Consider the following 27,063-nt stretch of genomic DNA (forward strand, 5'->3'; position numbering starts at 1 on the left):
CCGCCCAGGGAGGGATTTTCCCTTTCCACCCTGTTTTTCTGCTTGGAAAATGGCGGCAGCGGCATCATCTACGTGGCGAGAGCCACCCCCTAAGACTTCCGCCCAGAGGTAGGAACTTTGCAATGCTGTGGCTCATAGGCGATCACGGGATGGGGGCAGTACCGGCACACCCTCGGCCCAGATAAGATCCAGAGCTGCTGCTCTCAAAATTTTGTTTATTCTTTCAAAGAAACTGTTCTTAGTTTCCCTGAACTTTTGAATAATCTTTTTGGCTTCTACTATGTTTATTTCCACTCAAATTTTTATTATTTCCTTCCTTCTACTCCTTGTTTATGCTTCTTTTTTCTTGTTCCTTTAGGTGGAATATTAGATATGTTTTTGAGACTTCTCTTTTTAAATTATGGGGCATTTATTGCTATGTATTTCCCTTTTACTGGTGTTTTTGCTATATCCTATAAGGTGTGATAACTTGTTTCTTTATTTTTGTTGGTATTCAGATAATTTTTATTTCTCTTTGATTTCTTCATTTACTGAAAAATTGCTAGGGAGAATGTTGCTTAGTCTCCAGAAGTTTGGGATTTTCCCATTTTCCTTAACAGTTTATTTTTAGCTTCATACTATTGTGATCAAAACAGAGGCTTGGTAAGGTTTTTTAGAATCTGTTTTTTTTAATTAAGAGTTATTTTATACCCTAAAAAATGATTTATAGGGGATGGAGCAATAGCACAGCGGATAGGGTATGTGCTTTGCACGCAGCTGACCCGGGTTCTATTCCAACCATCCCATATGGTCCCCTGAGCACCGCTAGGGGTAATTCCTGAGTGCAGAGCCAGGAGTATCCCCTGTGCGTCGCTGGGTGTGACCCATAAAGCAAAAAAAGATTTGTATTTGAGAATGTCTCATGTGCACATGAGAAGACTGTATATTTATTTTCTTGAGGATGAAAATTTCTATGTATGACACACCTGATTAATTATTTTATTTAAGGCCATTGTTTTCTTGTTAATTTCCTGTACGAATGATCTATTGACATAAATGGTATGTTGAGATCCTCTACAGTTAGTGAGTTACTGTCTATATTTGGCTTAAGAATTGTTATTAAATATTTTATATCTTTAGGGGCAGATGTGTTTGGGACATAAATTAATGACAGTTGTTTCTTCTTAATAGAATCTCCACATGATCATTACATAGCATCTGTCTTTGTCTCTTATTGCAGTTTTTTTTTGGCTAGTTTATAAGACATGAGTATAGAGACTAGTTTATAAGACAGGAATATAGAAGTTCTGCATCCCTTCATTGTTGTTTTGTTTTCTGGTTTGGGGCCACATGTAGCTATGTTTGGAGCTTACTCCTGGCTCTGTGTTCAGAGAACACTCCTGGCAGTGCAGGAAACATATGTGATAGTGGGGCTTGATACTCTGTTGGTTGCATGCAAGGCAAGTGCCTTATCCAGCTATATTTTCTCTCCGGCCGTTCCCTTCATTGTTATGATAACTGGTAAGTCACACATTACCTAGGTATGGTTCTCTCACATTTTTTGATTGCAGTACTGGGGGTTGCACATCTGGTTGCAGCATTTGAAACTCTGCCACAGAATCTCTTGTAGTCCGTGCTCCTCTGGCTGGCTTTCTCATTAACACGTTAGAGGATTCACATCCAATGAAAAGCATTTTCTGCTCACAGACATTACATTATGTATTGTAACAACAACAACAAAATCCCAAAACTCCTTTTAATAGTACACTAGATTGTAGTACAAATCTGGTGGCCTTAAATTCTAATAGATTTTGTTTATCTGGGAAAACTTATTTATTCATGATAGTTGAAATAATTTTGTAGATTAGCGTACACTTAGCTGAAATATGAAAAAGTTTAGAATTATGATTGTTATTCAACTCTTCCCTAGCCTTAAGATTTCCGGTTGATGGTCCAGCCTTTCTGGAAAATAATATGAACAGTCCTTCAAAAACTAGAAATTGAACTTCCGTATGACCCCGCAATACCACTCCTGGGAATATATCCCCAGGATGCAAAAAAGCACAGTAGAAATGACATCCGTACCTATATGTTCATTGCAGCACTATTCACAATAGCCAGAATCTGGAAACAACCTGAGTGCCCTAAAACAGATGACTGGTTAAAGAAACTCTGGTACATCTACACAATGGAATACTATGCAGCTGTTAGGAGAGATGAAGTCGTGAAAATTGCTTATAAATGGATAAACATGGAGAGTATCATGCTAAGTGAAATGAGTCAGAAAAAGAGGGACAGACATAGAAGGACTGCACTCATTTATGGAGTAGAGAAGACCATCACATGAGGCTGACACCCAAGGACAGTAGATACATGAGTCAGGAGGATTGCCCCATAGCTGGAAGCCTGTTTCATGAGCGGAGGGAGAAGGCAGATGGAATAGAGAAGGGATCACTAAGAAAATGATGACTGGAGGAATCAGTTGGGATGGGAGATGTGTGCAGAAAGTAGATAATGAACCAAACATGATGACCTCTCAGTTTCTGTGTTGCAAGCCATAATGCCCAAAAGTAGAGAGAGAATATGGGGAATATTGTCTGCCATGGAGGCAGGGGGAGGGTGGGAAAGGGGGGGTATACTGGAGATACTGGTGGTGGGGAATGTGCACTGATGGAGGGATGGGTGTTTGATCATTGTGTTATTGTAATCCAAACATGAAAGCTTGTAACTATCTCATAGTGATTCAATAAAATTTAAAAAAAAGTTTCCAGTTGAAATATTATGATAGACTGATTGGGATACCTTTGTATTTTTCTTGGAGGACTTACTTTAACATTTCTTCTTTACCATTTACTTTTACTAATTTAACAGTGATGTGTCTTGGTACTATTATTATTATTATTATTTGTAATTTGAAATGTGGGTATTCTGTCAACCTCTTGGACTTTTATGGTTATTTATTTTCTAGTTTTAAGCTATAATTCCTTTAAATGGGCACTTTTCTCCCTTCTCTCTCCCTTTACCTCCTAGTATACCCCTTATACTTATGTAATTTCTTCTAATGAAGTCTGATAATTTTCTAATAATTTTCTTATTTTTCTTAGATATTTAGTGTCTCTTATCTTTTCCACTACTGAAATTCTGTCTTCTATTTCACTTATCCTTTTGTCTGCAAGAAGAACCTTTTTCAAATTCTTTACATAGAAGTTTTTATTTTATTCACAAAAACTGTATTTCATATCTTGTATCTTTCTGTTTATAATGTTTTTTATTATTTTGAGTAGGTTTGGGCCACACCTTATGGTAGAGATCTTTGTTCTGTGATGAGCGCCCACTCATGGAAGAGTTGGGGGGCCATATGTGGCAGTAGGACTGATCCAGGGTTGGCCACATGCACGTCAAGCACCATACCACCTGAACAGTTCCTTCGAATTGTTTTTATAACTTCAATATTTTTTGGTGAAGAATTACTTATGTTCCTTCTTTTCTTTTCTTATTTCAGTGATGTTTCATACTTTGTTGGTATGCAATTGATATGTATCATCAATTTTATTCATAATAATTATTCTTATTAATCATAATCATCATTTTTATAATAATGACATTTAGTGTCATTAAGGTTGATTTCTAACCAATTTTCTTTATTATTTATTCTGCCACTGGATTTAGTAATTTTGGTCTTTTGTTTTTCCAGTGGGAAGCACTGTGATTCTAGTTTGGCAGAACTTTTTCTCAGAACGTTTATTGCAGATCTTTTATTGGATCTTGAATGTGTTTGGGTAGAGGAATCCATCTGTAGGGAGTTCTTTAGTTGCCACTCTGGGTGCAGAGGACCAGTCTGGATATAAAATTCTTAACTGCCCTCTCTTTTCATGTTACTGGAACCATGCTTTGTCTGAGTCCAAAGTTTGTGGTCCCAAGTTCCTCCTCTAATGCCCACGTCTGGATATCTGCTGGCTTACTCTGGAGACAGAATTCCCTGGATTTCCTAGAGTGGGGAACATAAGCGGGAAAGGATCCTTCTTCTTCTTTGAAGGAGCCTACTAAATCCTGGGATATGTGTGTCTCCAAAATCTTGGCCCTTTCCTTTACCAGGTAGCTCTCAGAAGCCAACATGGAAGTCTATCAGGTCAAAGCTATAGGGCTGGTGTAGATCTCCCTGGAACCACAAAGGACAGAGGGTGAGAAAATGGATTCAGTCTGCTATAGTATGACTGCTAAATTGGAGTTCAGATTCTTATTAGAGTTCAACTGCAGCACCCTGTTTTAGGGAGCCCCAAATGGTTCTTTTTTCTGGTTGGTGAAGGAGCTTACTGGATTCCTGAATTGAATACCCCCAAAGTCATGTCCTTTCTCTGGCTTGGTCTACAGGCTGCACAACAGTAGCTCCATAGCTCTTTGTTTTGCTGAGGTGATGGCTAGAGCTCTGAACTTCCTTTCAGTACCGTGGCATTTTGGCCAACCGTCTTTAAAATGCCAGTGCTCGGACTGATCGAACATCCACTGGTGATAAGCTGAAATATATATATACACACACATACACACACACATATATATACTCATACATATGTATATATATATACTCATACATATGTATATATGTATGTGTATATATGTATATATACTATATACATATATGTATATATAAGTATATATGTATATATATGTTATTTCTTCTGGTTGTGTTTTAAAGATATAATTCCTTGAAATAGTCTATTCCACCATGTTTTATGGGTATGTCCTTGAAGACTCATGATTTCTTCTATTAATTTCACACCTAGTCATCTTACTGAATTCTCTTATTATGTAAGTATTTCTCATCTATTTTTTCTTGAGATTTTTATATAAGTGGACAGATGATCTGTAAGTTGTAATCATTTTGCCTTTTATGTTCCAGTATTTTTTTAAACTTTGTATCTGTCTCTCTTACTCAATGGGAGTGCTTTTAGCAATTCCTCATAAAGCATCAGTCCCTACTTATTGTTCACATTATATTCTTTTCACTTCTTATAAAATTATTTTTGCCTAATTCTTCTTGATTAATCCTAGCGAACTTTTCAATCCTTCCTTGAAAAAAACTAAGGACCCAAAGTGCTAAGGCAAGAAAGGCCTTCTTTCTATCAAGCATGTGATGACTTTCACTCGTTTGCCCTCTGAGTCAAGAGCAGAGGAAACCAGTTCCATTCCTATGGCAGCCCTTCAGACTTCTGAGAAGATAGAAGCTCTCCTCTCAATTGTTTCTTTCAGACCTGGAGAGATAGAACATCAGACAGGGCACTTGCCGTACATGCACCAAGTTCAATCCCTGGCACCCTATGTAGTCCCTGAGCCCTACCAGGAGAGGTCCCTGAGCACAGACTAAGTGATGAATCTTGAGCACTGCTGGATGTACCCACTTCCCACCCCCCCACCTCCCAAAAAAAGGATCTGAAGTGTTAAAGAGTTTCTCTCTGCCTTACAGCACATTTAGCCAATATCCCTTGTCCCATGGAGAAATGAGGATGGTCAGATTCCTTTGAAAACCTCCTGGGCATAGAGCTCTGTGACTGTGCTCATGTTTCATCAGCACTCTGTGGGTGTGTCAGCATTTCTAGATGCTTCCCCTCACCTCAGTTCCCCGAAACCTCTGTATACAAAGTAATCCCTCCACACTGCACCAAGGCACATACTTAAGAACCCCACACTTCAGACCTAAAGTGAGACCATTTCAATTATATTTTGTGTTGTCTTTTGAATTTAATTCGTGGCTCCAATCTTCTAATATAGTCAGATGAGTCATATTATTGATAAAGCTAAAGTCACTTCTTATCTAAGTGACTTCTTATCTAACAGCTTTCTGTGGTTTCAGTTGCTGTTTGGACCTCTTACCCGATTTGGATAGTCTGTGAGTTTGAATCCTACTGAATATTATGCAAAGTTCATTATTAATCATGTAGTTCTGTTTCAGTTTCACACCATTTTATAAAAATTATGAAATCACAGTCTGTGGAAGGAAACCACTCCAGATTTCAAATTCCCAAATTTCCTTATTTTTCATTTGGTTACAAAACTGGGACAACTGACATGAGGATTTTTGTGACATTAAAGTGAGTTCACCTAGAATAGGAAGAGCCTGGCAAGCTCCCTGTGGCATATTCGATATGCCAAATACAGTAACAATAATAGGTCTCATTCCTCTGACCCTGAGAGAGCTTCCAATCATTGGGAAATATGAGTAAGGCGAGACTGCTATAATCTCAGGGCTGGGACGAATGGAGACATTATTGGCGCCCGCTTGAATAAATCGATGAACAATGGGATGACAGTGATACAGTGATATACCTAGAATAAATAGACATGGAAATAAACCATTGTGTTGTTTTGTTTTTTTAGAGGGGTTTGGAGCCAAACCTCATGGTTCTCAGAAGCTATTTCCAACTGCCAGGGTCACTCCGGCAGTGCTCAGGGCCTTTGCAACTGGGGAATCAAACTCAGCATGTACTCAGCCCTTTGAGCTCTCTAGGCTGGAAACAAAGCATTTGTATCTGATTTTATCTTCCTTTGTGGTTCCTGAGCATAGGATGGCAACTCATAAACAATAAAACACCACTGTATTTCCTATTATGTTTGTTTTCATGCCTGGTGCTTTTTGTTTTGCAGATTTAGGAGGGCACTTTGCATATTCGTCAAGTCTGTGTTCCCTCTTCTCACACTGAAAGCAGGATCTGAGCCCATATTTTGACATTCATTCTATGTAAACTATATTCTTCAAATAGGTGCTGTGACATGCATGCAATTGAGAACACATATACAATTTATTCTATGACAGACATCATAAATCTTCAGAATAAACACACAATAATGCAGCATCCTTGGTACTTCACAACCCCAGTCTTACCAAGTGTCTAGTCTTTAGAGATGAAGTTTCCTATCTGTGTTTACCACTTCTTGCCCAGAATTCAGGGCAGAGAAAGGACACATGATAAGTGATCGATAAATATTTATTTAATGAATGAATGATGTCTGAAATTATGTTCTGACCAAAGTGTATTTATTGAGACAACAACTTTCATAATTAATATTCATTTTGAACATATCCTAAATCATCAATTCAAATAAGATAAGCAGTACAGCTGTCCCGGCATAATAATTCTAGATATTAGTGGGGAATTACATTCTCAATCATAGGACATGTTTTTCTCATTAATTAACTGATGCATAATTAGTTGTCAGTGGACATGTGGCTCAGTTTCATCAATCCCTTCTCAGTGCATCTAAAGATAGTACCCTCCGAGGACCAGGTCAGGTGGTAGATTCAGAAATAACAGCCAGTAACATTTGAGGACTTTCACTCTGACTTTTTTGGGACACAGACACTAAATGGCATGTATTACAAACATACCCCACCCTGCCTTCTTTCTGAAGAACACGTTGTGACTTTCTGTTCTTTAAGACATAGGGGATTGCAGAGACTTCCAGTTTTTCTGCTTTCTAAAATAATTTGCTCTTTAAGCCCACCACAGTTTCATCTTCTGATTCTCCATGTTATTCTTTAAGGCAGATATAAATCTACAAAATCTGTCAACAGAAGTAGAAATAACATGAAAAACAAAAACCCAAACTGCAAAACAGTAACAAAACAGATCCAATTAAAAATTAAAACTATACAGATAATCAAAAAACAACCAAACCTATACCTCTGAACATGAATATAAAGTCTGTTGTTCTATTCTCATCTTCCCTGGGCACTGTTCATTTCGCCTCTGTCAGGAACAGGACCCGGACTCCTTGGTACTCTGGTTAGGAATTCTTTCACTTATAAGCAGTTTAGCTGGCAACACTCTGAAACTTTTCCCCATTGAAAGTAAAAGAAGGAACAATTGTGTCCTTTACTTGCATAAATAATCTATCCCTGGTCTCAGATGAAAGAGAATGAAAAGGAGGCACAAAATTATCCTGGCTCTTTGGCATGTTCATAGGACTCCATCTTCAAACCTAGCGAGTCCATCTTTGCTTACGTGGTTCGGGTCTCAGTGTATTTGCCAAGTCCACTGCCCATTGGATACCACTGCCAGAACTTTCATTTAATGTTAATGGATGATTTAGGAATAGAAACTTTGGAGGTTTTATTTGTCAATTATAATTTTTTCTTCCCAGAATTATATTTGCTTTCAAAGATAGTGTCTTATTTGGAAATTATCATTTTTCTATGACTTTCATTATGGAAAAGTTTTTCAGGACAGTTATGTATAAAATAATCTCTCACCTTAAGTCTTCCACAACTCATATATGTTAATGAGACAGTTAGGGTCTTTTATACTTATATGTATATTGGTCTAACATAATCTTTTTCCAAAAGTGTCTTCCCAGCCAAAAATTGATGAAAGGTTGAAGTATGATGAGTAATTGGGCATATGAAATTATATTTAAATTGATGTATTTCCTTTTGTATTTAGATCATTTTCTGGAATTAAAGGACTGCAGCTGAAAGTTAACCTTCAACCTAATGATAATTACTTTTTCTATGTGAGAGCCATAAATGCATTTGGGACAAGTGAACAGAGTGAAGCTGTCCTCGTTTCCACCAGAGGTAATTTCTTCTTTGTACACAGCATTATTTTCAAGCATTTTCATTCCACCATCAGAGAGGATATGGGCAACTTAGGAAAGCTCCAAGCCAACCAAAAATTGAGGGTAGTATGGAGACCAAAGAAGCATGAGAACTCTAGAATGGTCAAAATCAAGACATTTCTTTTATTTTTTTTGAGCTGGTAGTTATCTCCACCAGCTCAGAAATACTGTCATATGTAGTATGTATAAAATACTGATGCCCAGGCCCATTACTGGAAATCCTTATGTAATTTATCTGGAGAGGTTTTCCAAAGTATTTTTAATCTTCACAGAAGATTCTTGTTTGGCTTACAACATGTGTGAGTACATGCGTACACATGTGTGTATTTATGTTATGAGTGAGCAACAGTGGGGATATTTTTGTTTTATTACACTATAATCTCTATGAAAAAACATCAACTCTTGTTTTTTTCTGCATTTTTTCTGTGCCAATTAGTGTTTGTTGAATTAATAACTTCAGGAACTAGTAAAGCTGTTCAATGTCATTTTTGGGAAAATACCCTAATAGCACCAACAAAAAATATTTGGTTGGTCTCAATTATTGTGCAAAGAATTGAAAAATGGAAAATGATCATTTTATTATCCTATCAAAAGATGATCCAGTGGTTGAGGAATCTGAATTAAGCAATTTTTTAAATCAGAAAAAAATTGTCAGTGTTTATATGAAAAAATCGCTTCTGAAATTTACAGAGAGAAGACATGAGGACTGCCTGCCAGAAATGTTTTTGCTACAGCCCCATATGGTGCTTGCCCTTCCACTGCTAGATCCACTCCTTTAGCATAAGCCAGGGCATTTTCAGACTTCATTGTGCATGTGGGCCTCTTAATGAGCTTGTTAAAACATGCATTCTGATTCCATAGGTCTAGGTTGAGAAGTAAGATTCTGCATCTATCTTGTTTTCCTATGCTATGCAAGCAGTGAGCTTTATATAGTGGAATGATCTCTAGTATAGAAGGTGCCGGTGACCAGCAGCCACCAAGCATGCACAGTATCTTTTATTTTAAATTTTATTTTATTGAATCACCGTGAGCTACAGTTACAAAGTTTTCATGTTTGAGTTTCAGTTACACAGTAATCAAACACCCATCCTCCATCAGTGTACATTTTCCAACACCAATGTTCCCAGTATCCCTCCCCGCCACTCCACGTCCCACCCTTCCCCCTGCGTCTATGGCAATTTCCCTCTTACTCTCTCTCTGCTTTTGGGCCTTATGGTTTGCAATGCATATAATCTTTGGTCCTTTAGCTACTTTCAGCACATATCTCCCATCCTGACTGATCCCTCCAACCATCACTGACTTAGTGACCCCTTCTCTATCCCAGCTGCCTTCTCCCCCAGCTCATGAGGCAGGCTGCCAACCAGCTCACAGTATCTGGATCACAGTTAAGATTTCCCTCTGTGGATCAGAAAACTCTAAGCAGGATATTTGGGAGTCAGGGGAAAGAGAGTCAGTGATCTGAAATGTGGCTTGGCCTAGGGTTGCCCCTGACATTGGGGAAAAGTTGTAATCCTGTTTTCTCAACCAATAGGCACACGATTTCTCTTATTGAGAGAAACAGCTCATCCTGCTCTGCAGATTTCTTCAAATGGGACCGTGATCAGCTTCGCTGAGAGGAGACGGTTGACGGAGTAAGTAGAAGAGGGTTTTGGCTTTGGTACATCTATACAATGGAATACTATGCAGCTGTCAGAAAAAAGGAGGTCACGAATTTTGTAGTTAAGTGGATGGGCATGAAAAGTTTCATGCTGAGTGAAATGAGTCAGAAAGAGAGAGACAGACATAGAAAGATTGCACTCATCTAGGGTATATAGAATAACAGAGTGGGAGACTAACACCCAAGAACTGTAGAAATAAGTACTAGGAGGTTAACTCCATGGCTTGGAGGCTGGCCTCACATTCTGGGGAAAGGGCAACTCAGAGAAGGGATCACCAACTATAATGTAGTCGAAGGCCATATGGGGGAAGGGAGTTGCGGGCTGAATGAGGGCTAGAGACTGAGCACAGTGGCCACTCAACACCTTTATTGCAAACCACAACAGCTAATTAGAGAGAGAGAACAGAAGGGAATGCCCTGCCACAGTGGCAGGGTGGGGTGGGGGGAGATGGGATCGGGGAGGGTGGGAGGGATGCTGGGTTTACTGGTGGTGGAGAATGGGCACTGGTGAAGGGATGGGTTCCCAAACTTTGTATGAGGGAAGCATAAGCACAAAAGTGTATAAATCTGTAAATGTGCCCTCAGGGTGATTCACGAATTAAAAATAAATAAATTAATTTAAAAAAAAAAGAAGAGGGTTTTGGGGGGGATGTGTCACCCTCATGTAGCTTCACCTGAGCATAGTGTCAGTTTGCTGAGAGTGTCTGGTGCCCAACATAAATGAGTTCACACTCTTATAGTTTGGTTGCACTTCATTATTGGGGAGGGATGACAGTTCATAACTTAGAGAAATTGTCAATATTTTTATTGGAAATATAAGCACAGATGGTTTTATTTAATATGTAGGCTGATTTAAGGCATTATCTCTGGCTCAATAATAATTTTAAAAAACGAGTCCAGGTTAATTCTACTATTATTTCCTTTTTTATATATATTTTATTTTTATAAAGTTATTCACAATAGTTCATTACAGATAATATTCAAACATCAATCCCACCACCAGGCACCCTCTGACCACCATAAGAGGAAAGTGTGTGAAGATTGTTGTAGTTCATCCTGGAGCATTTAAGCTCTTATATAAGAGAATACAAGCATGTTTGTTAAAACCGAACAAATGTGTGCTACTTTTGGTTCAGTGGGCTAGAGCATAAGAGGTCAAGTGGCTTCCTTCACGGATGCCTGCTCCAGAATGTTTTGTGTTGCTTTCTTCCTGGAGCGTTATTTCATAGTCTCTGGATCTTGGCTATTGATGAGATTATATGGTGCCAGGGGCAGTTTGTGGGTGTGACTGCTAAGCCACTGGAAAACTGGGGAACTGGAAGGACGAAGCCCAGTCCTGTTCTGAGCGGGCTTGGAGATCTCAGTCATGGGTCCTACATACCTGAAAAACCCATTCTGCAGAATTCCTCAAGGGTAAGGATCGTTCGACTGTGGAGAGCAGCCTTGAGCATGGCTGCGGGTTGGTTCTGGAGGTTTTCGGCTCTCTACTATTATTTTCAGTAGAAAAATGTATTTGTTTCCATGCTTCTGAAAAGGAACAGGGAATGGCAGTTTGTTGTATTTCTAGCCACATGTAGAACTTCAGAGTCTTGCCCCTATCCCCAGGACTTCCCACAGAAAAGAAGCATCAAAGTAAAGACGATTCAAATGTTAGGGTATGTAGGGGATCCTGCTCTGTAGTTTTCCTGAAACTGCTCATGGGGTTTTTTTTGGGGGGGGGTAAGGGGAGGGGGTAAAATGGTGAAATAGAAAAAGCACTTGGTAGGCTTTCTGTTAGTCTTAAAAAACTATTTATTCTTTGTAGTGCTGGGATTAAAGCCAGGGTCTCAGATATTCAAGGCAACTGCTCTAACCACTGAGTTACAGTCCTGGCCCTTTAAAGCCTTTTGAAAAATGTAACTCATGTGAAATAAATATAGTTGTTAGTGGCTACCTTGCTGGGGTTGCCACCAAACACTCATGCTGAGCCGATCAGCTGTCACTTACAACTTGCTCTGTTTTTCTATTAGATTGTTCCTCTGTCTATGTCTCTGTCCCTAGAAATAGCGAGATCTTCTCTGGGCCTCGCACACTTGGATTATGTCTATAACAAGGTCTGAGCTTGTGTGGGTCCTTTGTCAATCACTGTCCTGAACCATCCCAAGTGGCAGCTCTGTATCGGCAGCTTTGCACTTGCAGAATCTGGCATGAGGCCTGAAGATGTTAAACATATACAAATGGTGCATGGGGATGTTTATAAATAGATTGGATTTTTCTGTCTTGTTTTTATTTTATTTCTCAAAAAAATCGGAAAGAGAGGCCAAAGGGATATGTACAAGGTTTTAGATGCATGCCTGGCATATGTCCTGATCCAGGTTCGATGCATGGCACTATAATGGCTTTCTGAGCACTCTGTATGTATCCCTACAAGCTCTTAAGCACTGTCAGGGGTGCCTGTGGTTCCCAGCATTGCAGGGCCTGCACAGCACTGAGCCCTTGTGCCTTAGCACTGAACTATATGGCTTAGTTGGTTGAGTATCACTGGATAGGGTCCAGGGACCCCTGAGAATAATTGGATGGCCCCCTTGCCAAAAAAAAAATCAGAAGAAATCAGACTCGAAGGTGGTTAAAAGCTCTCACATGATAATGTGGTTACTGTGATGCATTTTCTGGAATTTTATGATGAGTCTAAAAATTAGCTTATCAATATGAGGCAGTGTGAGTCTGGAGAGCAAGGGTCTGACAGGAGGCACACTCAGAAATAAGGGTGTAGGGTAAAAGCATGAGACAGTGAAGTACATTTCCTTGCATTAATCATGTTTTCATCTGCTAAAGGGGAGAGGGAGAGGGTGCTGACTGAATATTAATGCTGCTTAAATTAAAAATGCCTCTTTGCTGTCTCAGCCTTTTCAAAGCAAAATCGAGCAATTCGTGGAAACAAGGTCAGTTGAAAGTGTTCTGGTGGATTTCATGGTGCCTGTTACAAAAATAACTAAGGTCAGAATAAAAGGGAACTTTCAACATCCCCTCAGCACACCTTCTACAATCTGAAGAGGACAGAGTGCAAAAAGACTGTTGACCATAGATTCTGCAAGGCACCCTCATTAGACCTGGTTAACTCCACACAGTGCTCTGCTTTGGCCTCTTTAACCATCTTATCATTCCAGAACGACACCTCCTTGAGCCCAGAAAGGTCACACACTACAAGTCATTGTTAAAGGAAAGTTTTGGAGACTTCTTTTTCTTTTCTGCAATTTATGGAAGAAAACTGAAAACCATGCTCTCACTTTACCGACTACTCTTGTATTTCCTCACTCTCTAAAAGCAGAGATTGTGCCTTTCATTATTTTATTTCCTTTGGATCCTGATATTTTTCTGGTTATTTACTGTGCCCTAGCTCCTTCAAGTGATGTCATGGGCAGTGTGTACATGTTGTTGTGGCAGTACACTTATGTCAAATGCACAGTGAGCGTTTGGGAAATTCTGTAATGATGTGAACAGTAGGGGGCCTGATGGACAAACTCCAGCATTTTCCAAGAATATAGAATCTGGGGTCGGAGCAATAGTACAGTGGCTAGGGCACTTGTCTGGCATTCGGCCAACCCAGGTTTGATCCCCAGCATCTCATATGTTTCCTCAGTCTCACCACAAATAATTCCTGAGTGCAGAGCCAGGAATAACCCCTGAACACTGCCAGGTGTGCTCCCCCCATAAGAAAGGATAGATTTGGGTCTAAGAATCTTTGTATGACTTGGGGAATATTGTTGTTGATGAGATAAAGGCTGTTGATTCATTTGTGAAGCTTAACCTGTGATCAATTCTGCTGGCAGAATCCCATCTGTGCTGGGTGAGGAGCTGCCTGCTTGTGGCCAGCATTACTGGGAAACCACAGTCACAGACTGTCCAGCGTATCGACTTGGCATCTGCTCCAGCTCGGCTGTGCAGGCCGGTGCCCTGGGACAAGGGGAGACTTCATGGTACATGCACTGCTCTCAGCCACAGAGGTAAGGTATTCCCACTTCCCCACTTCTTCATCCCAACTCCTTCCCCCCAATCAAAAAGTGGTGAGCTGATGTGTAGGCAGAGGGCTCTGTGGAGCCTAATCAAGTGCCTTCTACTTCTCTGCCCAACTTCTGTATCAACTAAAAAATAAACAAAAACAAAAGGGCAAGTATATGAAGATTAAACCATTATTCTGATTGCTGAGGAAGTCAGCTTTAGAGAATGTGTTTATACCTGAAGTCCAGAATATTTTCTATATTAAATCCTACTAATGGATAGACTTGTACCCACTCAGTTTTGGCTCAACCGGCTTTTCCTCCCAGTGAAAAATATATGTGCTCCAGAAAGCTCATAACCAAGGGAAAGGGAAGAAGTGACCTCCAAGCTATGCGTCACCCATTTTTCCTTCTACAATCTTTCCCATGAAAGTAATGGTAAAAAGGGTTTTCACTGGTGTTTATCGGGGTTGGTCATCTATAGCCCAAATCCACACGAGCCTGTCTTTATAAGTAAAGTTTTATTGAAATGCAATTATGCTCATTTGTTTACATGTTGTATATATCTCCTTTTGTACTACTCAATTGTAGAGTTGACTAGTTGCAACTAAACTCAAATCATCCCAGAGCCTAAGATATTTAATCTGGCTATTTTTAGAAAAAGTTTGCTAAATGCTGGTCAACATTATTTGTATTATAGTTAGTTAGTGTGCAAAACCCATTAGCCTGTCTTAATCTCAGACAGTTAAGGCAAGTATATTGTGATCTGAATTTATTTATATTATGTTTTAATATAAAGAGCATAGGACTTGGAGTCAGAGACTTGATTTTATTTATTTATTTTTTTATTTTTTTTTATAATTTATTTATTTTTAATTAGAGAATCACCGTGAGGGTACAGTTACAGATTTATACACTTTTGTGCTTATACTTCCCTCATACAAAGTTCGGGAACCCATCCCTTCACCAGTGCCCATTCTCCACCATCCGTAAACCTGGCGTCCCTCCCACCCTCCCCAATCCCATCTCCCCCCCACCCCACCCTGCCACTGTGGCAGGGCATTCCCTTCTGTTCTCTCTCTCTAATTAGCTGTTGTGGTTTGCAATAAAGGTGTTGAGTGGCCTCTGTGCTCAGTCTCTAGCCCTCATTCAGCCCGCAACTCCCTTCCCCCACATGGCCTTCAACTACAATGTAGTTGGTGATCGCTTCTCTGAGTTGCCCTTTCCCCGGAACGTGAGGCCAGCCGCGAAGCCATGGGGTCAATCTCCTGGTACTTATTTCTACAGTTCTTGGGTATTAGTCTCCCACTCTGATATTCTATATACCATAGATGAGTGCAATCTTTCTATGTCTGTCTCTCTCTTTCTGACTCATTTCACTCAGCATGAAACTTTTCATGCCCATCCACTTAACTACAAAATTCTTGACTTCCTTTTTTCTAACAGCTGCATAGTATTCCATTGTATAGATGTACCAAAGTTTCCTCAACCAGTCATCCGTTTTGGGGCATTCGGGTTTTTTCCAGATTCTGGCTATTGTAAACAGTGCTGTGATGAACATACATGTGCAGATGTTGTTTCGATTGTACTTTTTTGCCTCTCTGGGATATATTCCCAGCAGTGGTATTGCTGGGTCAAATGGGAGCTCAACCTCTAGTTTTCTGAGAATCGTCCATACTGTTTTCCAAAAGGGCTGAACTACCCGGCATTCCCACCAGCAGTGTAGAAGGGTCCCTTTCTCCCCACATCCTCTCCAACAGCGGTTGCTTTTGTTCTTTTGGATGTGTGCCAGTCTCTGTGGTGTGAGGTGGTATCTCATGGTTGTTTTGATCTGCATCTCTATGATGATTAGTGATGCAGAGCACTTTTTCATGTGCCTTTTGGCCATTCGTATTTCTTCCTTGGTAAAGTTTCTGTTCAGTTCTTCGCCCCATTTTTTGATGGGGTTGGATGTTTTCTTTTTGTAGAGTTCAACCAGTGCTTTATATACCATTGATATCAACCCCTTATCTGATGGGTATTGTGTAAATATCCTTTCCCATTCTGTGGATAGTCTTTGTATTCTGGTCACTGTATATCTTGCGGTGCAGAAGCTTTTTAGTTTAATGTAGTCCCATTTGTTGATCTCTGTTTTTACTAGATTGCTTAGTTCCGTGTCACGTTTGAAGATACCTTTATCTTCAATATCGTGGATGGTTTTGCCGACCTTGTCTTCAATGTACCTTATGGTTTGTGGTCTAATGTTGAGGTCTTTAATCCATTTTGATCTGACTTTTGTGCATGGTGTCAGATCAAGGTCTAAACCCATTTTTTTGCATGTGGTTGTCCAGTTGTGCCAGCACCATTTGTTAAAGAGGCTTTCCTTGCTCCACTTCACATCTCTTGCTCCCTTATCAAAGATTAGATGATCATACATTTGGGGTTGTGTGTAGGGATATTCCACCCTGTTCCATTGGTCTACGGCTCTGCCTTTGTTCCAGTACCATGCTGTTTTTATTGTTACTGCTTTGTAGTAAAGATTGAGGTTGGGGAGGGTGATGCCTCCCATCATCTTTTTCCCAAGAATTATTTTAGCTATCCTTGGACGTTTGTTATTCCATATGAATTTTAGGATTGCTTGATCCATTTCTTTGAAGAATGTCATGGGTATACTTATAGGGATCGCATTGAATCTGTATAATGCTTTAGGGAGTATTGCCATTTTGACAACATTGATTCTCCCTATCCACGAGCAGGGTATATGTTTCCATTTCCTCATGTCCTCTTTGATTTCATGGAGTAGCGTTTTGTAGTTTTCTTTGTAAAGGTCTTTTACTTCCTTGGTTAAGCTGATTCTGAGGTACTTGATTTTCTGGGGCACGATTGTGAATGGGATTGCTTTTTTCATGTCCCTTTCCTCTGCCTCATTGTTTGCATATATGAAGGCCATGGATTTTGGGGTATTGATTTTGTAGCCTGCAACTTTACTGTATAAGTCTATTGTTTCTAAGAGTTTCTTAGTAGAGGTTTTAGGCTTCTCTAGATATAGTATCATGTCGTCTGCAAATAGTGAGAGTTTGATTTCTTCCTTTCCTATCTGGATGCCCTTAATCTCTTTTTCTTGTCTAATAGCTATCGCAAGTACTTCCAGTACTATATTGAAGAGGAGTGGTGAGAGTGGGCATCCTTGTCTTGTGCCCGATCTCAGAGGAAAGGCCCTTAGTTTTTCCCCGTTGAGGATAATGCTTGCCGTAGGCTTGTGATAGATGGCTTCGACTATCTTGAGGAAAGTTCCTCCAAACCCCATTTTGGCGAGGGTTTTCATCATGAAAGGATGTTGGATCTTGAGAGACTTGATTTTAATCCTGGCTTCATTCTGAACATTTTTTTCCTCTGGGCTATGCAACACAAGTTGGTTAACCCTTTGAACATATCATATTTGCCTCCTCAATACTTGATCTGCCACCACTGGGGCATAATGTTGGTTTAGGAAGAGATTTGAAATTGTAACAGTATCATACTAATTTTAAGCATTATTCAAATGTAGTGCTTTAAAATGAAGCTCTCAGAGCTTTCAGGTTCCCAGAAAAAGGCCCACAGATTGGGATTTTACATATCTGTAGTTGCACATTTCTCCCTGCAACTCATATGACAGAGTTTGAATCTCTGAGTTGGCTTATAAGGATTTCATCTCCAAGAGCTATTTATAGTCACATTTCAACAAATCAGAACAATTATGATGACTTGATAGTGTTGTGCAATATTTAAGGACCTAGCCCCAGTCCCAGAGTCTATAAAATTACTCAGGCCTGGAACTTATAATTGGATTTAAAGCTGGAATGATGTCTTGATTTAATGAAAACTTCCTTAGACTCTTGAGCCCTTAAGAACCTAAACCCAAGACTAACTCCAGTAACACATTTATTTAGACTGTAAAGAGTAGAATTAAATATTTTCTTCAATAGATTCACAATTTTCTTCTTTGACTCTTTCATGCTTGGGTAGGTTCTGTAGACTCTAGCCCTGAAAATATGAAGAGAACTGCTATGGCAGACAGTTGTACATCATAATTTTTATTCTACTTGCATAAAATTCAAGTTTTATAATTGTAATAAAATAGAAATAAAGAGGGGCTAGAGCAATAGCACAGCGGGTAGGGCATTTGCCTTGCATGTGGCCAACCTGGGTTCGATTCCCAGCACCCCATATGGTCCCCCGAGCACTGCCAGGAGTAATTTCTGAGTGCATGAGCCAGGAGTAACCCTTGTGCATCTCCAGGTGTGACCCAAAAAGCAGAAAAAAAAGAGAGAAATAAAGAGTCTAAGGAAAAAAAGAGTCAACTGGATTCTTACTTGTCTATTTCTTATTCTATTATTTCTATTACCTTATCCCTCTATTTATTTATTTTTTTTCTGCTGAGCAAATACTCACATTTTATTAAGTAGACTTTTAAAATCAGTTTTTTTTTAAATTTTATTTATTTTTAATTAGAGAATCACCGTGAGGGTACAGTTACAGATTTATACACTTTTGTGCTTATACTTCCCTCATACAAAGTTCGGGAACCCATCCCTTCACCAGTGCCCATTCTCCACCACCCGTAAACCCAGCGTCCTTCCCACCCTCCCCAATCCCATCTCCCCCCCACCCCACCCTGCCACTGTGGCAAGGCATTCCCTTCTGTTCTCTCTCTCTAATTAGCTGTTGTGGTTTGCAATAAAGGTGTTGAGTGGCCTCTGTGCTCAGTCTCTAGCCCTCATTCAGCCCGCAACTCCCTTCCCCCACATGGCCTTCGACTACAATGTAGTTGGTGATCGCTTCTCTGAGTTGACCTTTCCCCGGAACGTGAGGCCAGCCTCGAAGCCATGGAGTCAACCTCCTGGTACTTATTTCTACAGTTCTTGGGTGATAGTCTCCCACTCTGTTATTCTATATACCATAGATGAGTGCAATCTTTCTATGTCTGTCTCTCTCTTTCTGACTCATTTCACTCAGCATGAAACTTTTCATGCCCATCCACTTAACTACAAAATTCTTGACCTCCTTTTTTCTAACAGCTGCATAGTATTCCATTGTATAGATGTACCAAAGTTTCCTCAACCAGTCATCCGTTCTGGGGCATTCGGGTTTTTTCCAGATTCTGGCTATTGTAAACAGTGCTGCGATGAACATACATGTGCAGATGTTGTTTCGATTGTACTTTTTTGCCTCTCTGGCTTATCCCTCTATTTAAACACATTTTTTTAATTAAAGAATCATGATTTACTCCAAGCACCACATTTGATGGGATTCAAAGTAGGGGGCAATTAATCTTAGGGAAATATATTTTTACAGATATATATATATACATATATATGTGTGTGTACATATATATATATAAATAAATAAAAGCACACAAGGCTCAATCTTTAACAACATGTTAGTTATCTCTTATAGAAGGGCTTAATGGCCCCTGGGTGAAATACAACAATCTACATACTCTTTCCTCTAAAGATACTTTTTAGTTGCATTTTCAGCGGTTTTTCATAATAAACAATACAAATATATTATTTCAGTTCTGTTTGGAGCATGGATTGGAGGTTGGCATGGAAACACCCAAAATATGGCAGTGGGAAAGTGTAATGGTGGTGGGATTGGTGTCTGAATATTAAATTTAATCTACTTTATAAAATAAAAAATTAAAAAAAAAGAATCTTGATTTTACAAAGTTACTGATAATTAAGTTATAGGCATAAAGTAATTCAACACCAATTCCTCCACATGTGTCAACTTTCCTCCACCAGTGTTCTCAGATATCCACGCCACCCCCACTACACCCCCTCCTGTCATCACATTACAAAGTTCCAATGGCTGATCTCACATTTTCATTTTTGTTGAATCTCTGCTGTGGATATATAGGGGGTAGCTATATATCACTGGTATAACTGAAGCCAGATGCCTGTTCACCCATGACTTCTCAAGACTTCTTTACCTCCGTTTTTTTTAAAATTTATTTATTGAATCACAGTGAGAGCAGTTACAAAGCTTTCAAGTTTAAGTCTCAATCATACAATGATGAAACACCCATCCCTTCACCAGTGCACATTTTCTACCACCAAAACCCCTAGTATACTCCCCATCCCACATCTTCCCCACACCTGTGTGGCAGATGATATCCACATTACTCTCTCTCTATTTTGATTACATTTAATATTTCGACACCAGAACCGCCATTATTTTTGGGATTTCCCCCCAACACTCAGACCTGCTGAAAAGGCAATATTAGACAGTTTGTTTTCTATTGAATGAATAGTATATGATGTCATGTGGCCGCTATTGTGGCTATGTGATTTTAGAATTCTGAAATTTTAATAATTAAATCTGGAGGGATTTCTACCAAAAGCTGCTGGGTTCTGAGATTCGAGGTGTCTCTGGGATCATGGCCAATAACAGCTTGATCAGTAGGCGGAGGGACCATTCTTGGACAGCGACTCGGGGTCTCATTAGGGCAGGGACAAGGGCTGGATCCACCCTATCCCATGGGGCCCCTCATGTCTCTTCACTGCTGGCCCATACCTGACTGTCCAGTGGCCTCTGGAAGATGGAGGCCACCGAGCCACCAGGGGGAATAGGCAGAGGGATGGCACCTTTTCCCACCTAGAGTGGCCCAGCACCGGTAGCCTAATGCAAAGTCTAGATGCACTTCTGCCAAAAGCCCTTGGGTTTCAAGTTTTGCTTGTGTGTCTCTGGGATCATGGCCGTTAAGCAGCTTTATCAGTAGCTGGACGGACTGTTCAGTCTTCTTTACCTCCTTTACCAGTTGCAGCAGCATCATGTCTGTTGCCAGCCTACTCCAAGATAGTCTATATGTCATAATTAGCAAATATTTATAAAGCATCATTTTCATTATTTCCCTTCTTTTTTCTCTGCTCAAAAACCTGCAGATGTCTAAAGTGATGTCAGCACTCCTATGGGACCATAAAAATGGTATTCCAGAAAGAATGTGAATAACCTAGGGGATCATAGCCAGCAGGGTCAGAAAAGGGCCTGTGTCTAGATTGGGTGTTAACTTTGGGGTGCAGGAGTCAGATACAGAGAGTTCCAGGGTTATTTATGGAGGTATCAATCATCTGTATGTTTCCTATCTGAACAGGAACTGACAATCTAAAGGAGGGGCAGGCTAGAGCTGAGCAGAGAATCAGGATCCATGACAGATGGATTTTTTTTAGGGCCTAAATATGGCAAGAAAAAACGGAAGTGCTCAGTAGTAAATGGAAGAAAGCAGAGCAGTGCAGATCCCAGCTCTGTAGAATGGCTGGAAAGTCTTCAAAACTAATAAAATCTTTCTTTGGCCTCCATAATGGAGTTTGGCTTCAGGAGAAAATGGGACTGGGCCTGTAGACCCAGGGGCCTTCCAAGCAAGGATAGGAAAATCATTCCTTTGGGCATTTAGAACCCTCTAGGCCAGTGCTGTTAAATAGATTATTTTGTGAAAATGGGCAGTGTTTTGTCACACCTGGCTGTTGAGAATTTGAAATGTGGTTCCTAGGACTGAAGAATTGGATTTTGAAATTTTTTTAAGTTGTAATTAAACTTGTGGTTGCTCATGGCTAGTGGCTATTCAACTGGTCTGTGACATCTACGTGGTGCCCACAGTCATTCTCATATCCACCCCAAACATGTCAGACAGGTGGTTTGTTCTCCCCAGTGCCCAGGCTTCCCCCTCCGCCTTTCCATTGCGTCCCCAGACACACCGCTTGGATTGCTTTCTCTCCATGTCCTCCTACCTAGCCCTGTCTCTTCTTTGAGACTGAGTATGAGCCTTTCTACTCCCAAACCTTCTGTAAGAGTCCTGTCCTGTGCTGCTGCTCTCCATTATTGCCATCTGCAAACTCTGTTCTTGAAGTCCTCAGAACATTACAGTGTTTCTCTGCCCTTTCACTCGAGCTTCTAGCTGCTGATGAAGTCGCCAACTTGCCCTTCTCTAATTCTGGTACTTTTAATACAGACTTCTCAGGTCTTAAAGTTTCTTGGTCTTTTTGTCATGGCAAAGTCACTTACCTCAGTTTATGACCCCAGTCTGTCATGGTATCACTGTGTTCCTGCCCATCTGACCTGCCATATCCACAAACCTTTCCCTCACTTCTCTCACCTTTTATTTTATCCCTCCCTCTTCTTTCAGTATCCTGCCTTTCATTTATAAGTATCCCAGGAGAAAACTCCAAACTTGAGTTCTTTTTTACATAGAGTAACCTATTTGCTTCTGTCAGCCATTTCTTCTTTTCAGCCTGACCTTGAACCTTTTCTCTCCCAACCAAATAGGTCCCTAAAATGTAATTAGCAAGCACTTGGAACATCTGTGCCTTGATCTGGAGTTTCAGCCACAGTGCATCTTTAAGTAACACTCTTTCCTTTCCTGCTTAGTAGAGTATGTAGGGGTTCCTGGAGGGGAGCAAAGAAAGACTATATGACCCTTCACTTCCCAGAGTGATTAGTAAATGATTAACATGCAGTTTTGCCCATGACTATTTGTTGAATTTATCCGAGTAGAAGAGAAAAATCTAAGGTAACCACTATAGCTACAAGACTTCTGTTGACATCAAAATAAAAAAGGTGAAAAGGAAAGTTGGTTTGGGGGATCAAGGCTCTTGATACCAAAGATGGAGTCAGGCAAATAAAAGTATCTCCTAAGTGTCATAAATACCCTTATGTAAGCTAACACTAAATTTTTTAAGCTGTATTTTTTAACACAAATGCATTTTTTATGAAGGCAGTCCTGTGGTACTTTTAAAAATACATGGCAGCCTCAAAGAAATTTTATTAAAAAGAATGACATGCTATGAATGCGGTAGTTAAAACATGTGGGCAGCTGGGAAAGAATTAAAATGTTGAGAGAAATCACAAGGCAAGCATATGTTGGTTATTCTGGGACTGCCTCTAATGTGGAAAGGAGCAAAAGTCTTCAAAATGCTCATCTGTTGAGATGAACTATGCATTTTTTTTAAATCTGAGAGGATCTGGTTAAAGTATTTGAGACAAGGTTATCATACTCATTTTTTTGGTATGAGAATTGAAGTTAATAGCTGAAAAATCATCTCTAGGTGATTTTCTTTCTTGTGTCCCCTCAGATCTCTAAGGTTTTGAAGTTCTTGTCTGTTTCCTTTCAGATACACATTTTTCTACAGTGGCATAGTGAGCAACGTTCATGTGACAGAGCATCCCAACAGAGTGGGTATTCTGCTGGACTACATCAACCAGAGGCTGGTTTTCATAAATGCTGAAAGTGGACAGTTACTCTTTATCATTAGGCACAGGTTTAATGAGGGGGTGCACCCTGCCTTTGCCCTGGAGAAACCTGGAAAATGTACTTTACACCTTGGGATAGAGCCCCCAGATTCTGCAAGGCACAAGTGAACATTGACCTCCTGTTTGCCAGAATAATAATTCAAATATTGAAGGGTTTGTGTTTCTTTACCTGGGATGATGTACATCATTCAAAATGTCTCCCACACCTTTGCACTAATGATAGCTACACTCAGAGTGGTCAGAACATGAGCAAAACCACCAAGAAGACCAACTCTCAAGAGCAGTATGAGTAAAGAAGGTGGAGAAAAGAGTCTTCGACTTATGTTTGTGCTCTTCGTGGAATTAAAAAAAAATTATGCCTGGCTTGGCAATCAAACAGAGAAATGGTTTTCCACCTGTTTTATTAGTAAAGGAAATCCTCAGTGGACAGGTATAGAGCAAAGAAAAGATTATGCTGTCAACCATCTCCTCTGACAAGAGAAAGACTTTTTCCACAAGAAAAATGTCACTTCACTTCACTAATGGATGATGAATCCTAATCATCAGAGAGAGAGAGAGAGAGAGAGAGAGAGTTTAAAACTATTCTAAACTGATAATGAACTCTTTTGTAATAATGCATACTGTAGAACTGGAGTCTCTTTCCCTTGACATTTCAAATGTAGAAAAGTGCTAGATACTAGAAATTTCCATTTTGTTAAATAAATGGTAGAGTCTATAAAACAGAGCGTATTATGTGACTTTATTATTAGTAATTTACCAGCCAGTTTGGCATCTCTGGACTGAGATAAGCTGCAGAGTAGATAACCATCACATTTCAGTGGGTTGTGCTATGATAAATTTTCATGCGAGAGTTTTACATGCATTTGTTTTGAAGTTCAGATACTTTCATCCTGTAGTTATAGTCATCTGCAAGAAGCCCAGATTTTTTGTAAAATAAAATGATCTGTGAATTTTAGATATCAAATTTAACTCTCTCAAAATTTTCCTAAACTATACAGCAAGTTGTCAAATATGAAGTTCATACTGAGATGATTACTTTTGTTTTCTATAATATAAATAATAACTGAATTTGCATTTAAAAATCTATATTACTGGTTTTCTAATATCATGATTATGGATATGTTCTTGATTTTATAGTCTCTGGATGTTGCCCAGTGGTGGGATTACACGGGACCGGGGTCAATTTGTGGGTGTGGCTGCCAAGCTACTGGAAAATGGGGGGTCTGGGAAGGCCCAGTCCCAATCTGAGCAGGTTTGGAGATCTCAGCTCTGGGTCCCACACACCTGGGTTCCTCTGATGGTCCTTTCATGTGTGAGGCTTGTCTGAACATGTGGAGAGTGGCCTTGAGCATGGCTGTGGCTGGTTCCAGAGGTCTTCAATTGTCAAGGCTCTGCTTGGGGTGGAGAGGGAAAGGCAACCCGTCCCCTCCTTGGGGCCCTGGTGAAGACAGACAGGCATGAGGGGCAAGAGACTCTGGGTCACTCTCTTCTGGGAGCTTGGTCTTACAGTCTCTGGATGTTGGCCATTGGTGGGATTACATGGCACGGGGGTGGGGGAGGGAGGGAGGGGGCGGGGGAGGGCAATTTGTGGTGTGGCTGCCAAGCTACTGGGAAATGGGGGGTCTGGGTGGAGAAGGCCCAGTCCCAATCTGAGCAGGCTTGGAGATCTCAGCCCCGGGTCCCGCACACCTGGGTTCCTGTGCTGGTCCCCCAAAGCGACTGCATGACATCTAATAGCCTTGTTCTCCCTCTTGGAGAACCTGACAAGCTACCAAAAGTCTATTGCCCACATAGGAGAGCCTTACAAGCTCCCCATGGCATATTCATATCCCAAATACAGCAAAAGATATATACATACCTCTCAGAGAGCCCGGCAAGCTACCAAGAGTATCCCGCCTGGACGGCAGAGCCTGGCAAGCTATCCATGGCGTATTCAATATGCCAAAAACAGTAACGATAGCTTTCATTCCCCTGCCCCTTGAAGAGCCTTGAATCGTTGGGAAAGATGAGGAAAGAGAGGCTGCTAAAATCTCAGTGCTGAGTGTAATAGAGATGTTACTGGTGCCCTCTCTAGTAAATCGATGAACAACGGGATGACAGTGATACAGTGATGGATATGTTCTAAGATCTATTGTTTAATAGCTATAAGAGCTACTTTGGATCTGTAACTACATTAACTAAAGTCCCTTCAAAGCCATCACCACTCTGCTTTGAAATTAGAGCAGCTGTAAGCAAGATGGGTTCTTAGTGAAAGGTGGGTGTGGGGAGGGGATAACTTGCTGTTTTGTTGAGGATGTTAACATGGCTTCCAAACTTTTGAGCTGTTATCATTAGACTCTGATCAGCAGTCCATGGTTATAATTACGTTTTTCTGTTGGAAATTCAGTATACTTTTAAAAATGACAATAGCAACCATAGATATTTTAGAATTAGTCTCATTTGGGATTTCTCCAAAAGTAAACCTGGGGAGGTGGGGGGGAGGGGGGAGGTATATCGTGATTCTTGGTGGTGGAATATGTGCGCTGGTGAAGGGATGGGTGTTTGAGCATTGTATAACTGAGACTTAAACCTGAAAGCTTTGTAACTTTCCACATGGTGAATCAATAAAAGAATTAAAAAAAAAGATAAAGATTAAAAACTGGTTGTAGGGCTGGAGCAATAGCTCAGCAGATAAGGCGTTTGCCTTGCAGGAGGCCGACCCGGGTTCAAATCCCAGCATCCCATATGGTCCCCTGAGCACTGCCAGGAGTAATTCCCGAGTGCAGAGCCAGGAGTAACCCCTGTGCATGGCCGGGTGTGACCCAAAAAAGCAAAATAAATAAATAAAAATAAAAAATAAAATAAAAATTGGTTGTATATGCAGAAGGAGAATTCCTTCTATGAGGAAGTAGGGGGAATTAGGCGGGAAGGAGGAAATAAAAAAAAAAAAGAAAGAAAAAAAAGAAAAGGTATGTTTTCTGAGTGGCATAATAAACAAGCGTGAGCAACTGGGGTTTCCTGTGCTGATGCGCCACTAGAAACCCCAAGGAATATGCCACAGGCTGATGTTTAACCACTAATGTCCACCCCCTGTTGGTTGAAATTTGTTCCAGGAGCATTAAATTTCCATCCTCTAGTTTTTTCACGTTGCATTCCTTGTAAGCAAGCTTTTTCCATCGTCCCAAGAAAAACCTCAACACGGAAATGAGAAACACTGGAGCTTGTCTGTGGATTGAAAATTGTATAATGTAGGTGCATTGAAGTGAGCTGGGGGTATACGGCACAGAACACAAGCATCTACCACTCAGCTGGAAGCAGTTCTGCTATCACGGAGAAAGTCACTATAGTGGGAAGAACTGGTTCAACACCTGATTCAGTTCTTTCTAGGAGATGACTTTATCTATTCCTGTCCCCATCAACCCTCCAGCCCTCCTCCCATCTCTCTCTCTATCTCTCTCTCTCTCCCTCACATACACACATACACACACATCAGGTCATTGCAGAGTCAGATTAAATAAGCACTGAAATGGCACCAACTTTTGAGGTTTATAAGACATACTGAAGAGATCTTCAGAGATCCTGCCTTCCACCACATTC

The 27,063-nt window shown here is 40.3% G+C and overlaps 1 protein-coding gene across 1 annotated transcript in view; it reads left to right on the top strand.

Annotated features, from left to right (window-relative positions):
• Positions 1 to 24,400, top strand: part of CMYA5 (cardiomyopathy associated 5) — a 113,383-nt gene extending 88,983 nt beyond the window's left edge. Inside the window, exons 10-13 of the mRNA XM_055123773.1 lie at positions 8,415 to 8,548; positions 10,121 to 10,220; positions 14,056 to 14,229; positions 23,349 to 24,400. Coding sequence (XP_054979748.1) covers positions 8,415 to 8,548; positions 10,121 to 10,220; positions 14,056 to 14,229; positions 23,349 to 23,595 — 655 coding nt within the window. The 3' untranslated portion in view covers positions 23,596 to 24,400. The remainder of the gene's footprint in view (positions 1 to 8,414; positions 8,549 to 10,120; positions 10,221 to 14,055; positions 14,230 to 23,348) is intronic.
• The last annotated feature ends 2,663 nt before the right edge of the window (positions 24,401 to 27,063 follow it).

Source organism: Sorex araneus, chromosome 1, assembly GCF_027595985.1.
Source record: "Sorex araneus isolate mSorAra2 chromosome 1, mSorAra2.pri, whole genome shotgun sequence".
Lineage (NCBI taxonomy): Eukaryota > Metazoa > Chordata > Mammalia > Eulipotyphla > Soricidae > Sorex > Sorex araneus.